Genomic DNA, 17,500 nt, shown 5'->3' on the forward strand with positions numbered 1-17,500 from the left:
GTAATTTAATTTGGTCATATGATCAAAATAAGAACATTATAATGTTATGTATTATATGTCTTGTCACAGACACTTTTGGACATGAGACATGTCCCTGGTGATGTGTACTGTATGGAAAAGCTAACATAAAACTCTCTCTCTCTCTCTCTCTCTCTCTCTCCTAGAGTAAATCCAGCCGTCCTCTGTGCACGGGAGATCCATGTGTCCAACAACTGTGTTCTCTGTGGGAGAAGACTCAACTGAAAGGAGCTCACAGCTTCCCCATGGCAATGACACAACACACCACCCCACACAGGAAGGTATGTGTGCAGTGTTGTCCATGGACCACTGGTGGTCCGTGAAGGTATTGCATGTGGTAACCTGACCATGCATTTATAGTAATGTAGTGAAGACTTTATATTTTCTTCCACAGAAACACGGAACAGTGCGCTAAACTTTTGTGCCCTGTTCCGTGGAAGTGCCTCAATGTTGTCAGTTACTGCAGAAGTCTGAGGTTAAGAAATTCCACAGAACAGGGAGTTAGAATGCCCATATAATCATGTCATCATTTGTCTGCTCTATCTAGTACTGTATATCAGTTAACTGGAGTTTAATTAACACTTTCGGGGCTTTAAATTCATCCTACCATCCTACCTAGATTGTCTTATTACCTTTGGAGCATACGCCAAAGTATTTGCAGCTTTGATCGGCGAAAATCCGGATGCGAGACGAACACAGCCTCCACAGCATGTTGTAGTCCAAACAAACCAGCCGTTCATTTGCAGAGCATGGCTTGATTTCCGGTTTTGTCATAACGCGATGGCCTCGTCACCAGGTCCGCAACAAATACGCTCTTTCTTTTTAATTATTAAAAAACTGTGAATTAAACACATTAAACAAATAGTTTAGCGTTTAGCGTATTATGCAGCACCGACACATGGATGAAATAGCGGGGAACGCGGGTTAATGGATGGTTAATGGATGGTTGGATAAAGTAATATAATGTATTTTCTTACATTTGATGGACTTTTGAAATACTGTATTATTTAAACATATTTAAAAAATTAAATTTTCATCAAAATACTATATTAAATAACCTGCCACTGTGCCCACAAACGCATGTCAAAGAGGAAAACAATCAAAACATACAACGTCAGAATCGGGCACACACAAGTGTTTTCTTAATGAAGTGCTTCTGAATTGCGTTTAATGTGTTGTCAGTTAGCGATCCGTTGTTATTAATCCACCACTGCACCATACGCACGGACTTGAGATTGTGCATCAAGTGTTTCCCTCCCTTTGTCTCGCATGACTTGCGTCAATGTACAGGGAGTACCAGTTCACTTTGCAGGTTGAGCAGATACGGAAACGGACGGTCATCTGCCTAAGATATGCGCGCGAGTGCATATGACCAGATATAGTAGGCTCTACGACAAATTAAATTCCACCAACGTTCAAAACTGTTTCTGGTTGGCTGACAGACTGACACAGCGAAATACTCAGTTCTGATTGGTTCAGAACGAAAAAAATTAAAAGCATAGGAAAATAGCGCCGGCAACTTTTGTTGAATGAGAAGCCACTCAGAAGAATTCGATTAAACAAATAATTTAAGCAAAATGGCAATGCAACGAACAATACGTAGCTCAACTGTTTAAGAGAAAAGATATAGAGTTGAAGAAGCTGATAATGTAGTTAAAGAAAAAGTTAGAAAAACAACGCCAGGGGATGAAGATACAGAACAAATTGAGACCATAGAGTTGCTTGAGACTGACAGTGAGACAGATGGGGAGGAGGCAAAGACCTAGCCTGGCTAGTAAGCCAGCAGAGGCCCTGCAAGAAGAACTGACAGCAGGAGCAGATCCAGTTGTATGTTCTGCTCCATTCTCAAAATCCTTTGGCTTCCAAAAACAGTCATTTATTGTAAGTAAACACAAACAGTAATGTGTGCTTATTTCAATTTAATTGTATTTGCTTTGATTAGGTATACTGTGCCAAAATGCAGTTTTCTATTATAAGGCGTATTGGGGGGTTTGACCCCCCAAAAACATTGCAGTATTGATACTTTTACTTAAGTAAACAATGTGAGTACTTTTTCCACCACTGACTGTGTGTATATGTCGTACATTCATACATTAAATGTGTACTGTACGCACATTTGTGCATATGTCATTACATTTAACATGTTTTGCCTTTCCCCCCCACGTGCGCTCACGTGTTTGGAAGTCTGCGTTGGCTTGCGTTGGTATGCACTGACACGTGCCTGTTAACATAAGGAGTGTGTGTTTTATGTGAGCATATGCTGCTTTTTTAAGAAGAATGCATGAGGTCATCCCCAGAAATGGCTCCTAGATAGAAGGGTCAGAGTTGACCTTTTTGCCATAACACTTTGTTTAAACGTGACGCATGCTAAATGGACATTTATGTAAGCAAAACGTCCACTCACGCGTACACTCTGTCGCGCTCACGTGTCTGTGTGTGTGTGTGTGTGTGTGTGCATACGTACATGCATACGCATGTGAATGTGAATGTGCGTGCATTCATGAATGTATATACATGTGCATACGATTTTGTTTGCGTGCATGCATTCATGTGTGCGTGTGCGTGCGTGTGATCCATAGGCGTGCCATCCTTCATGCGTTGCCCCCTCATTATGTGGCGCTTGGAAATCATTAGACCTGAAGAGAAAATACAGCTGTCGTTTGTCTTTCTCCCAAAACCTGTATTGTGACTGCTCTGGGACGGCCTGGCTATAGTTACCATATGGAGGCTGTCTGTGACTGCTCATAAACACACACACACACACTCGCACATGCACACGCACACACACACACACACACACACACACACACACCACCCCTATTCTTTCTCTCTCACAGTCTCTCTAACCCCTGAGATCCCCCCCACACACACACAGTACACGTATGCGCATTAACCATATCATCATAGGATGAAAGAATAACTGCCCTTAAACACACACACACACACACACACACACACACTAAATGGAGGGCAGTAGTCTCACGCTGTGTGACGATAACCCGTTTGGACACACTTGAAAACGTCTTCCTGTCACCCCACTGCGTCTCGCCCTCTAAAGGCAACTATCGAGTCTTTTTTACTTGATGGTGATTTACCTGCCCGTCCGCTAATAAAGCCCACAGCCTGCAGCGCTGCATCTGGACCCAATTGGAACACCTCTTCCCCCAGCAGAGAGCAGACAGCCAGATCATAGACTTAGACCTCTTCCCCCAGCAGAGAGCAGACAGCCAGATCATAGACTTAGACTCGGGAGGAGCGACGTGTCAATTCATGTTGAACCTCTACCTCATCATATTGATGGAGCTCTTTATTGAAACGGCACTGGCCTAGCCTAAGCAGGTCAGCAGCCAGACACAGACAGTGGTGTAAGAATAAAAATAGACCAGTCAGTGATTCTCAAACGTTTTTGTTTGTTTGTTTTCATTCAAAGACCCCCGTAGTGAGACCATTCAGAGTCCATTTGGAACCCCCTTAAGGCTCCCTGAGGATGTCTGGACCCCAATTTGAGAACCACTGGAATGGGAAAAATTGTTGAAGCACTAAATAAGTAAATAGATAAAAGAGTCATGAAAAATATAAAAGGCCAAAGCACAGTTATAGACAGTGAAAACATACAGTATAAATAAGCAGACTATTAGATTAGTTAATTTCCAGCAGAACTATACATGATCTCTCTCTCTCTCACCCTCTGCTGGCCTGTACCTCCAATAAGCCTTCCCTCCCTCCCTGTGCTGTGGACCAATCGGAAACACATGGAGCGGAAGGACAGAGGGATGGAGGTAGAATGATATGAGTGAGGGGGGTCCTCCTCCCCTAAGAGGAAAGTAAAAGGTTCCTAATTATGTTTGTAATGATGAAGGACTTTTCAAAGGCAGGCCAGAGGTGGGGTTTATTTATGAGCCTTCTGAGATTCAGGAGGAGACATCATGGATACATTTGTGTTGTACTGTGCTTTTACTGCACACACAACATAAAACAGACATAGACGGCGGGCACACAGAGGACAGATGAGGAGAAGGAGGAGGGCTGCAGGAGGGGAAGAACATATGAGGAGGAGCTGCGTGAGGGGGAGGTTATAGACATACAGTACTGTATAGATGGACCTTTATTGTTCTCATGGGGGAAATCATAGCATTACAGCAGTTATGAAACACAGGACACATACAGAAAGACAGACAGTAACACATGCAGGTAAACATGGGAGGATGTTCAAGGGGGAGGAGGAGATGCATGGGGTTAGAGAGACTACGGGTCGGATCTATTGAAATGGATGGACACGTATGGATGGACCCCACGTATTGATTCTCCAAATAATGTGTGTTTGTTCACGCATATTGAATGAGCCACGTTTAAACGGTAACAGCCGATTGAAATGCAGCCAATCTCCTCTTGAGTGCGGTGCAGCAGTGTGCAGCACTGCCTGCAGGACACCGCAGAGGTTTTATGGGATTTGTGAGTTGTACATTGTTAGTGTTAATTGTCGGTGGGGACGGTAAGAAAGTCGACCAAATGAGCTCCTTCGCTGTAGATCCAGAGTGGCAGGTCAGGTGACGCAGCGGCGGCGCTGCCCTGGGCGCAATCATATCTGCGGTGTCACATTAAGCACAGCTTGACACCACAGCATTGATTGCCTACAGTGCACCCCTCCACAGGTTTGTCTTTATATGAAGGGCAGAAAAACACTCATCATCATTACAGTATCCCCCCTTGTGCAAAAAACAAAAGCAACCTCTATAGTACAAACAATATACACCCCATACAATAGACTGCATAACCAAAAACACAGTCACAGTGTGGTTACAGTTTCACGCCCTATGCTAAGGCAAAATGTGGGTAAGGGTGGACAAACGTGACCTAATTAAATTCATTTTAATAACACCATTATAAAACAATCTGACCAAATAATTAAGGCATTCCAGGGCCCTGTCTGTGTTTGGTCTGTTATAGCGTGGAAACTTTCTGTCCGGTTATTTGATGGGCCATTTGATTTGAATGAACGCCATGACCCAGAAATGAAATGCCAGCACATCGCTGGCTGGCTGTGGGACAATGGAGATTCACACGTTTCCGGGATACTGGCACATCGCTGGCTGTTTGCAGTGGGAGGGATTACAGCGGGATTGTCACGCATGCATGTTTTAACAATGACGAGTCAGTCATTTACTCACATTGACTATTGTAGCCCCCCGCCCCCCAGGGTCCGGGAGAGGTGGGGACATAAAAAGATAGAGAACATTTTAATTAGAACATGGGTCACAGAGGCATAACAGGTCACTGAAGACATGGAGGTGAAGAGTGCCAGACAAGGTAGAAGACTAAAATAAGTAAATAAAAGGATAATGAATATTACTATATAGTATAGCCTAGTGTTGAGATAATTGGTTGGAGAAAATGGCAAGGTTTAAAGGTCAGGAGTAGAAGAGGATGTGAGAAAGATGGGAGCCGAGGAAGGAACTGAGATTGTTGAACAAGAGGACTCGGAGAGAGAGAGAGAGAGAGAGAAAGAGAGAGAGAGAGAGACAGAGAGTGAACACAAAGCCAGGCTTTGTTCGATAAACAAAGCCAACAACACTGGCTCATGTTCTCAATATGTTTACATCAGATGTTGACCTCCTGCGAGTAGCTGGCATATTTCACTGTACAGCTGCTGTACAGTATGCTCCTGCATTGTCTTCATGTTTACATTATGCCGGGTGTTCCACTGGACGCGTTGCGTCTCCGTCGCGTGCATCAAAAAACGAACAGGGGCAATTTTAATGTAGTCACGCAACACAACGCAACGCAACACGGGCAGTGGAGCCACCCTTCATTGATTAAAAAGGGAACATTCCCTGACGGTGACGGATACGAGACGCTGGCGGTGACGCGCCCGGTGGAGCTCCGGTGTTAGGTGTTGTCAATGTCAACCCATTAAGAATTTAGCACGCAGCACCTTCAAACCCCTTAAAGGACCACTTCACCACTTCACCACAAGTAGTGAAGTGGTCCTTTAAGCACTTCCAATTTACAAAACTTTTACTTCTACTCCACTACATCTCAAAATATTGTAGCCTACTTTTACTCCACTACAATTATTTGAAAACATTAGTTACTATTACTTTGATTATTATTACAAAGTGTAAATGAAACAGTTATAGCATATACAGCCCTATAATTTTGGCCAATCTACAAGTTATCAATGCGTCGTGTGAACTTGTAGCTCTGCTATTTTCAAAAGATTTTTTATACTTTATACTATACCGTATTTGAAAACTTGAAATGGGACATTCTGCAATGAGTACTTTAAGTAAATTTTTATGAAAATACTTTTGTACTTTTACTCAAGTACATTTTTGAATTCCGGACTTAGTATATGGTAAATGGTGCATTTATATAGCGCCTTTATCCAAGGCGCTTTACATTGTGCATCAATACACCCATTCACACACACACATTCATACACCGATGGCGGCAGAAACCATGCAAGGCACTAGCCAGCACATCGGGAGCAATTTGGGGTTCAGTGTCTTGCTCAAGGACACTTCGACACTAACTCTGGGGGAGCCCGGGTTCGAACAGGCACCCTTGCAGTTACCATCCAGCCACTCTACCCATGAGCCACCGCCACCCCTATATTGCAGTATTGATACAGTACCTATAACATTTGGAGTACCTTTTCCACCCCTGATAGGCAGTGACAGTGTCACAAAGCGAACAGGAGGAGGAAAAGTGTGCTTGACGTGTTTGTTCTGTCCAAATTCAATTAGAGGTGGAGACGTTGCGAAGCGCGAGATGGGAGAGATAGAGACCGCTGAGCAAGGAGGGGAACAGAGCGATAAGAGACAGAAGAGACCATACCAAAATTAAATTAAAGATGTTGAGGTAAGGGAGCGGAGAATGTTGACACATGGAGTTTCACAGGAAGGAAGGAGGTGAAGAACGTGATGTGTGGGGGGTAGTGGTCAGATGAATAATGTTAAAATTTTAAATGTTTGTCGGTCGGTTCAACCGGTTTATGCACTTGTTTTAGAATAATCAGAATGTTCTCTTCATTCCATTGTTCACTGTTTCATTCTGCCTCCATTAAAACCCTGGGCTTTCATTAAGGAAGAGCCCCTCATTTCCTTTATTTTAAATAGAACATGATTAAAAGCCCTATATACTTCGCCGTACGATTAATAGCACAAATAAAAGCAAGAGAGAGGTTATTGGGATGTAAGATATGCTATTCTCTCTATTTGGGGAGAAGAAAATATTATATTATACTTTTTGACAAAGTACAATACAAGACGATACCTGAAACAAACAATATGGCTACGGTTAATGACCGTAGCCATAGACAGAGACGAGGAGAGGGTATCAGTCATGATGACATGAAAGAACATACTCTAACCTCACAGAAAGTCTGTAGCAAGACCATAACATAAGTAAGAAAACAACCCTTTTTTGTTTTTACATCTCCAATACAAAAAATACATGTCTGCATAGATTTAAATTTCAAAAACAATGTTCTGTGTAACCTTAAATTGTAAAGGTTTGTGTCTCTATTTTGGGGACATTTGAATTGTGTTGAAATTCTTTTACAGTTTACAGAGTTAAAGCGGCCATATCCCTGTTCCCGGCTGCGTGTGAACGGAGGCTAGGCTAGAGTTAGCACCGCTAGCTAGAACTGCTTCCAACTTGCTCGTCAAGCCAAACAGCCAACAGAGGTAGTTGCTTAGCTAAACAACCAGCCTTAGCAGCGATAAAGTAGAGATATATAATAGTTAGCAGTGATAGTGTATGTTCAAATCACAACTATGCAGGCTAACGTTAGTGTTTGTGCTGCTGGACGATAGAGCCGTCTGCACTCAGACAACAACACAGGAAATTAAATAATGCTTACCGTCAACGAAAAAGGTATGGTATAAAGCAGAATCGTACGGATGCTGGGGTTTAAGTGGTTAATGAGCAAGGAGAAAGAACTAGGTGGAAGAGACAGAGTCCAGAGAGGTAATGGCTGAGGAAAGAATGAATGGAAATAGTGAGAATCAAATATACAGCCAGGTGAAGGCGTGAAAGAATTCATGAGGGGGAAAGGCTGTCATGTGAGAACAGTTGTGTCTGTCAGCGCCTGCTTGAAGTCTTCTACTGTGTGTGTGTGTGTGTGTGTGTGTGTGTGTGTGTGTGTCTCACGGTGTGTGTGTGTGTGTGTGTGTGTGTGTGTGTGTGTGTGTGTGTGTGTGTGTGTGTGTGTGTGTGTGTGTGTGTGTGTGTCACGGTGTGTGTGTGTGTGTGTGTGTGTGTGTGTGTGCACATACTATACTGTAGGTGACTCATATATATATATACCGGCACAAAAAACATCTGCCCTATTAAATATGATATTAGTTTTCCACTGAAATGTTGCAAGAGCTCTGTGTGTGCATATGTGTGTGCGTGTTGTTTGTCCATTCTACTGGGCCTGGTGTAAGTGTACATGCATGTATTCATGCGCACGTAATCTGTCCATTCTACTCTGAGAGTGTGTGTGTGTGTGTGTGTGTGTGTGTGTGTGTGCGCGAGCGCGCATGTGCATGTGTGTGTGTTTGTCCATTCTAGTGGGGGTCGTTGTAAGTGAAGCTTGCCATCAGCTCTCTGTGCGTAATTCTCCAGTTCCCCTGTTTCAGTTCTCCTGTTTTTAATGGACTCCAACCAACTCTCAGGGCACAAACCCTGCCAGAGGATGAGAGAGAGAGAGAGAGAGAGAGAGAGAGAGAGAGAGAGAGAGAGAGAGAGAGAGAGAGAGAGAGAGAGAGAGAGAGAGAGAGAGAGAGAGAGAGAGAGAGAGAGAGAGAGAGAGAGAGAGAGAGAGAGAGAGAGAGAGAGAGAGAGAGAGAGAGAGAGAGAGAGAGAGAGAGAGAGAGAGAGAGAGAGAGAGAGAGAGAGAGAGAGAGAGAGAGAGAGAGAGAGAGAGAGAGAGAGAGAGAGAGAGAGAGAGAGAGAGAGAGAGAAATACTGGAGTATTTAGTATAGAGCCCTGGCAGACTCCGGTCAACTACGCACAGCCACATAGGGCTCCATTATCGTTCGAGCATTCTAAATACACTATTTGGGGATTTAGCAGTGGGGACGTGGTGTTTCCCAACTAAAGTTGGTATTTTGGTTACCTTACATAACATTATGCATGTAGGTGTGCGGAGAGAAAACCCCCCATACCTCTCTTACTACAGTATGTAAACTACGAAATTCAGGCTTTCATTTGGTATAGAGATTGTGCGTGTAGGCCGTCTCTACGAAACGGTATGAAGCTAAAAGGACAGTTCGGTAAATCCGATTAAACCCCATTTGCTGCGCTATGGGGTGATGAAACTGAAACGCACTTCTTTGACTATACAATTTATTAAACACAATGGACACGAGGAAGTGGCAGGCACTCACTTCTGCTGATTATAGGACAATTACGAAGAGATGCGTAGGAGAATAAGGAGAGATGACGCAGCCTGACTCCACAGACATCTCCATTGGAGGCGCGCAGTGTGCGCCGCTATACCAAACTAATTTGGCATTACGGCTTTACGGGTGCTTTTAAACTCCACTATGCGCCTTCCCAATTTAGGGGAAAGCGTGCCAACACGCCCATGACCACACCTCTAGGCGCAAATACCGGCATAATAGATAGCGGGTGACGCAGGACCAAAATACCATTAAGGGACAGAGCAAGCTCCTATACTCGTAATTTTCGGGCAGCGGCTGCGACGAAAATGGAGCCCATAGTGTTTAAGTGGAAAATGGAACACCCGTATCAGAGCTCCAGGGAGAGATATGCCTTTCTGCACACATTCTCCTTATCTCCACCTACGTTTCCTCTCTCTGCTCCTCCTCACGTCTATTTCACTCTTACTTCTACTGTTACTGTATAGCTATCCTGCCCGCCAGAGACAGACAGACCTCCTCTGCTCTTCTCTTTAACTCTCTTTGGACGACACTCATCTGTTTCAATTTATTGACCTCTCATGTAGCCGCTGAGGTGACAGTAATTCTTCTACTGCTCCCCTCCCAGGCTGCACGCAGGCAGGCACGCACGCAGGCACGCACGCACGCACGCACGCACGCACGCACACACACACACACACACACACACACACACACACACACACACACACACACACACACACACACGTTCTGGGTCCACTCCCCTTTCTCAACCAATTGTCTCTCTTCTCTTCTTCCTCCCCTCACCTCCATTTGCCATCCAGTCCCCCCTCCACTGCTTATTTCTCCTGTACTGCGTTCACCTCCCCTCTCCTCCTGTCTCCTCTTCATTAACAGTTTCCGTGCCGGGAATGGTTTAATCCAGGTTACTGTCGCTGCGATATACGACATACCCGCCTTTTGTTTTATGTGTTTAATCCGCTGTATTGTAATAAATAAAAAGAAAATCCGTCTTCGTCGCGGAGATAGAGACTAGATGCATTCGCTTTGATGACGAAACCGGAAATCGTCACATGCTGTGGGCTGCTAGGGCTTCTGGGAAATTGAGGCCAATGGAAATGCATGGGGTGCAACGCCTCATTGAGACGAGTCTTGTGTGCGTCTTCCGGGTGCACCAAGATGGTGGATGATACGCTTGGATCACAACAAACCGAGGGAGCTTTTTCCGCTGGATTTTCGCGGATTAAAAGCCCAAATAATTCAGCGTATGCTCTAAAGGTAATACAACAATCTCGGCAGTGAAGGGGGGTTGATTAAAATGCGGGTTAAGCGTGTAAAACAGTCAAACTGTTGTCCTTCCTCCTCTTCCTCTCTCCACCTCCTTTCTGCTCTCCTCCTCTTCTCTTTACCTCCCTTGCTCTTCTATCCTCTTTTCTGCTTTTCCCTCATCACTCCCCAACTTTTTAAAATCTCAGTCACATTACTGGTACAGCATGTACTGTACAGCAATGCAACATTGACTGTCTCACAGTCAGTCTAATGATATCTTAATTGGGATAATTTAATCTCATAGCAAATGAACTGGCTTCATCTCAATGCAAACAATAAATAAAACAAAACCACACACTGATGAGATTAACCCAGTTTAGCCGCAGCGCTTGTTAAAATAACAAAGGGATCTGGAGCTTGAACATAAATGGCCCTTTTCTACTACAAGAGTAAGTGAATTGTGCCGTGCCGCGAAACGTACTTCACAGGCTCTTTATTTGTTTCCATATGCTACGGCTCACGTTCAGATGAGGTTCTCAGAGTCTCATTTGGGTTCTACTAACCCTATATCTGGGTACCCAGAAGTTGAACTCGAAAAATAGCGAAAATAGATACAAGCTCACAATGTGACATGTGTGAGCTTGTATTATTATTTGTAGAGCTATTATTATTATTATTGTGATGTTCTGCCACAGTTCTATAGTTATAATAGAAAGACATCACAGAACAGGTTATGGAAGGTTCTTGGTTAACCTTCGTAGTCAAAAAGAGCCAAAAGACATCCCAGTGCTACAGTATACAGAGCCTTGACCCTCAGGTACTGTAGCTCATCATAGAGCCTTGACCCACTGCATCACCTCAGGTACTGTAGCTCATCATAGAGCCTTGACCCACTGCATCACCTCAGGTACTGTAGCTCATCATAGAGCCTTGACCCACTGCATCACCTCAGGTACTGTAGCTCATCATAGAGCCTTGACCCACTGCATCACCTCAGGTACTGTAGCTCATCATAGAGCCTTGACCCACTGCATCACCTCAGGTACTTTAGCTCATCATAGAGCCTTGACCCACTGCATCACCTCAGGTACTGTAGCTCATCACAGAGCCTTGACCCACTGCATCACCTCAGGTACTGTAGCTCATACAGAGTCTTGACCCACTGCATCACCTCAGGTACTGTAGCTCATCATAGAGCCTTGACCCACTGCATCACCTCAGGTACTGTAGCTCATCATAGAGCCTTGACCCACTGCATCACCTCAGGTACTGTAGCTCATCATAGAGCCTTGACCCACTGCATCACCTCAGGTACTGTAGCTCATCATAGAGCCTTGACCCACTGCATCACCTCAGGTACTTTAGCTCATCATAGAGCCTTGACCCACTGCATCACCTCAGGTACTGTAGCTCATCACAGAGCCTTGACCCACTGCATCACCTCAGGTACTGTAGCTCATACAGAGTCTTGACCCACTGCATCACCTCAGGTACTGTAGCTCATCATAGAGCCTTGACCCACTGCATCACCTCAGGTACTGTAGCTCATCATAGAGCCTTGACCCACTGCATCACCTCAGGTACTGTAGCTCATCATAGAGCCTTGACCCACTGCATCACCTCAGGTACTGTAGCTCATACAGAGTCTTGACCCACTGCATCACCTCAGGTACTGTAGCTCATACAGAGCCTTGACCCACTGCATCACCTCAGGTACTGTAGCTCATCATAGAGTCTTGACCCACTGCATCACCTCAGGTACTGTAGCTCATACAGAGCCTTGACCCACTGCACCACCTCAGGTACTGTAGCTCATCATAGAGTCTTGACCCACTGCATCACCTCAGGTACTGTAGCTCATACAGAGTCTTGACCCACTGCATCACCTCAGGTACTGTAGCTCATACAGAGTCTTGACCCACTGCATCACCTCAGGTACTGTAGCTCATCATAGAGTCTTGACCCACTGCATCACCTCAGGTACTGTAGCTCATACAGAGTCTTGACCCACTGCATCACCTCAGGTACTGTAGCTCATACAGAGCCTTGACCCACTGCATCACCTCAGGTACTGTAGCTCATCATAGAGTCTTGACCCACTGCATCACCTCAGGTACTGTAGCTCATACAGAGCCTTGACCCACTGCACCACCTCAGGTACTGTAGCTCATCATAGAGTCTTGACCCACTGCATCACCTCAGGTACTGTAGCTCATACAGAGTCTTGACCCACTGCATCACCTCAGGTACTGTAGTTCATACAGAGTCTTGACCCACTGCATCACCTCAGGTACTGTAGCTCATACAGAGTCTTGACCCACTGCATCACCTCAGGTACTGTAGCTCATACAGAGTCTTGACCCACTGCATCACCTCAGGTACTGTAGCTCATCATAGAGCCTTGACCCACTGCATCACCTCAGGTACTGTAGTTCATACAGAGTCTTGACCCACTGCATCACCTCAGGTACTGTAGCTCATCATAGAGCCTTGACCCACTGCATCACCTCAGGTACTGTAGCTCATACAGAGTCTTGACCCACTGCATCACCTCAGGTACTGTAGCTCATCATAGAGCCTTGACCCACTGCATCACCTCAGGTACTGTAGCTCATACAGAGTCTTGACCCACTGCATCACCTCAGGTACTGTAGCTCATCATAGAGTCTTGACCCACTGCATCACCTCAGGTACTGTAGCTCATCATAGAGCCTTGACCCACTGCATCACCTCAGGTACTGTAGCTCATCATAGAGTCTTGACCCACTGCATCACCTCAGGTACTGTAGCTCATCATAGAGCCTTGACCCACTGCATCACCTCAGGTACTGTAGCTCATACAGAGCCTTGACCCACTGCATCACCTCAGGTACTGTAGTTCATACAGAGTCTTGACCCACTGCATCACCTCAGGTACTGTAGCTCATCATAGAGCCTTGACCCACTGCATCACCTCAGGTACTGTAGCTCATCATAGAGTCTTGACCCACTGCATCACCTCAGGTACTGTAGCTCATCATAGAGCCTTGACCCACTGCATCACCTCAGGTACTGTAGCTCATACAGAGTCTTGACCCACTGCATCACCTCAGGTACTGTAGCTCATCATAGAGCCTTGACCCACTGCATCACCTCAGGTACTGTAGCTCATACAGAGCCTTGACCCACTGCATCACCTCAGGTACTGTAGTTCATACAGAGTCTTGACCCACTGCATCACCTCAGGTACTGTAGCTCATCATAGAGCCTTGACCCACTGCATCACCTCAGGTACTGTAGCTCATCATAGAGTCTTGACCCACTGCATCACCTCAGGTACTGTAGCTCATCATAGAGCCTTGACCCACTGCATCACCTCAGGTACTGTAGCTCATCATAGAGCCTTGACCCACTGCATCACCTCAGGTACTGTAGCTCATACAGTCACAGCCCTGCATGCAACCACAGCACGCATGAGGTGATCCCAGAGGCTGCCACGACCATCTTGATCACATTATAAACGTGTCCTGCCCACAAAGAGGGATTTTAGCAAAGAGACAGAGAGAGAAAGGAAAGCAAAAGAGAGAGGTTATATCGGGATATAAGGATAGATGACATTCAGATGCACATAATCCAGCAATTGTTGTTCTGATTCATGTGTTATGGGAATGTAACTTCCTGTCTTGATGAGCCAACAGCGTGTGGTTGTTTCTCTGTCTATGTTAGACCATTGCCCAGTTTTCTCTCCCCTCCAGCGTCTTCTTTTATAGGGTGTGGACTGCTCAGTTTGAGGTTAGCTGGTTTGGGCATTAGTGATGGACAGATGGAGATTGTGTTGACAGGTCCACTTTCCCTCTGTTTCTTTTTTCTTCCTTTGTTATTCATCTTTCATTACTTATCGGTTGCTTCCTTACTCATTTAGTGACTCACATGCTTTTTGGAAACATTTTCTTTGTGTGCATGCGTGCGTGCATGTGTGCATGCGTGCGTGTGTGTGTGTGCGCCTCTCTCACGTGCCTCGCTCCTCTGATAATCAGAGATGAGTCATTTGTTAAACATGGTTAAAATCGTTTTAATTGGCTTGGCATGTACTTGGGCATGAGTGGGATCACCTAATCCGGAGATGGGCCTTTTCCTGTTGCGGAACATTAAAAATCCACTGGCGGTGACCCACCCTTCAAAACCAGTTAATCAGAACCTGTCAGGAGCAATACAGTAGACAGTTAGTCAGAGTAAACTTGCAGACAGTGAGAGGTGTTCTGTGCCTGATGAACCAAAAAACCTGACATTGAGAAGCCATTATCTCTGTTGAAGTTTGAATTAAAATTGATGTCACAAATTAATCTTACATTGTATCTCCAAGGCATTACCGTCAGGGAAGCTGTATCCATTTATCTTATGCAATGGATTTCTGCATCTGTGCATCTGCCCCTCATGGTTTCTGTCTTTCATTCAGTGTCCCTATTATGGAGGCAAACATTAGGAGAAAATACTGTTGCAAATCTCCAGGCTCCTCTCTAGCTCTCTCCTCTCTCAAACATACACATGGTATTGCTTTGACTGTGTCCTGGGCACCAGCTAGCACAGAGAGGACTGATGTAAGCAACCACCTTTTCTCATTTACATCAAGTGCTCAAAGAGTGGCCAAGTTACATTTCAGTTCCCCCCAAATGACACATTTGGATGTGGTTTCTTCTGCACAGTTCAAGAGGGGAAGCAGACCAGTAGCTCGGTGGGCTGAGCTATATCTATACATCTTAACACTTTAAAATCTAGCTCCCTCAGGGCCGTGCTGCTCAACTCGACTCTGGTGGGAGATATTGTGCTCAAATGTTTATTTAACAAAAAACTGTATTCTTTAAAGCCTTAGTCAATTTAAGACATGTAATGAATATAGCATAACATCCTCATAATAATAAGATTATCTTACTAATACTGACAATAACAAATTCGAAAGCCTGTCTGAGACACTCTGAGGAGCAACACACATACACACACACAAACACACACACGCACACACGTGCACACACGTGCACGCACACACGTGCACGCAAACACGCACAAGCGCGCGCGTGTGTGTGTGTGCATGCGTGTAGTTCAGTAACTTACCAGGTCCACAGGTTCAGTAACTTACCAGGATCTGTAAAGGGAGTCTGGATTTCCACTCTGCGCTTCAATATGATAATGGAAATGAACCATCTTTCTCTCTCCCTCTCCGTCTCTCTATCTCTCTCTCCATCCAACCCAGGATCTGGACAGTCTACAGACCCATCTAGAGGAGGTGCGTTTCTTTGACCTTTTTGGCTACAGTGAGGAAGAGGGGGACTGGCTCTGCTTCATGTGCAACAACCCTGAGAAGGCTACAGGTGAGCTCATTTAAGCACGCACGCACGCACGCAGACACAGAGAGAAGCTCTTGCGCATCTCTGTTAGAGTCTTGAGGCGGGAGCTCACTGTCAAGATTCTGATATTTCTGAATCTATCTCCATGTTTTACCCTGAGTTCATTCACAAATAATGTGAATGAATGAATGGGACCTCATCATCAGTTAATGAACATCTCCCTTCATGAACATCTCCCTTTTATTGCACCATCATTTCCTGTTATCGGCTCTGATTAGAAGAATGACACTATGATGATTTCAAGACGGACCCCCAAGTCCCGCTAGATCTGATGGAAAAAAGCTGTCCTTTCCCTTCTGGTAATTTCCAGTAAGTGGTAGGCTTTTGTGGAAAATACGCTCTGATTACCCTTTTTGCACAATCTAAGCTTTCTCAAGGCCTAAATAAGATAGGTTTCTTTTGATCTGCCTCCATCTGCTTTGTCTTCATCTTGTCTTCTTGATTGAAGTCGATTTTGCAGACGAGAGCAACACCATTGCTTTCATTATTGATCAAATATTGAGTCCTGCCTCAAAGCAGACCAGAGGTAGAAAACTGTCGTTCCCTGATGTCATCGCTATAGGGACACAGGCATCAGTAAGCAGGAACTGGGGATGGCAATGAAGGCCCGGGAAGTCTGGCGTAATATTGTGAAATCCACGATCTCGACCGCGGTCGAAAAAATGTCGATGAAGTCTCTCACTAACCACCCATGTCCCAGTTGATGTACCCTCTCGGGTTCTGCAGTGGAGACATTCCTCCCAGTTGCCAGTTGGTTTGCTATCCTGGTGTAACCCAGTCGCTGTCTTTTCTCCAACAGCATTTCAGGTGGGAATACAGTAACTCCCACCAAGCTCCAGCTGATCTCCTTCCCTGTCATTCTTGGTCCCACTTCTAACACTACTATCATTACTCTGGTAGATAGATGTTGTTACCTAGAGAGGTGAAATCTGGTCTTTATGCACTTGACCCTGCTTGATCTCTGCGTCGCTATCATTCTATCATGTTGCTGCTCCCGTCATTCAGGGCTTTATAGCTCAGGGCCAAGCTGCTCTCTCTCTCCGCAGCCACTTGAATTTCACAATGTGGATAATTCCTCAAGGGCGCTCATTTACAGTATATCAACGCTTCTGGATTTGGCCTCTTCAAGCTCTCCAAATCCGCAATCCTGGCTCCTGCTGATTGAAATACACTCTCTGCAGTATGTACGATGCACATGACCCAGATCCTGAAAGCTTTTTATCTGAATGTACCTGGCCAGTCTGTTTCATTTGAACAGCAAGTTGTCATAATTATGAGGGGATAAATCATAAATGTGTTTATTCCATACAATATTTTCCTTTGTATTTATCTTTTCCCAGCAAGACCATGACATTCACACGTCTTTTAACAATCCATCATCCCTGGGACGTCACGGCAAAAGTTGTGTCTTGGTGCAGTCAGGAAAAATGGTCAATTCTCAAGGCCTATTCATAGGCTGG

The 17,500-nt window shown here is 45.0% G+C and overlaps 1 protein-coding gene across 1 annotated transcript in view; it reads left to right on the top strand.

Annotated features, from left to right (window-relative positions):
* Nucleotides 1–17,500, top strand: part of veph1 (ventricular zone expressed PH domain-containing 1) — a 147,461-nt gene that overhangs the window by 83,151 nt on the left and 46,810 nt on the right. Inside the window, exons 10-11 of the mRNA XM_083773323.1 lie at nt 165–299; nt 15,887–16,004. Of these exons, the coding sequence (XP_083629449.1) occupies nt 165–299; nt 15,887–16,004 (253 nt within the window). The remainder of the gene's footprint in view (nt 1–164; nt 300–15,886; nt 16,005–17,500) is intronic.

Source organism: Protomyctophum parallelum (genome assembly GCF_964188405.1).
Source record: "Protomyctophum parallelum genome assembly, chromosome: 9".
Classification (NCBI taxonomy): Eukaryota; Metazoa; Chordata; class Actinopteri; order Myctophiformes; family Myctophidae; genus Protomyctophum; species Protomyctophum parallelum.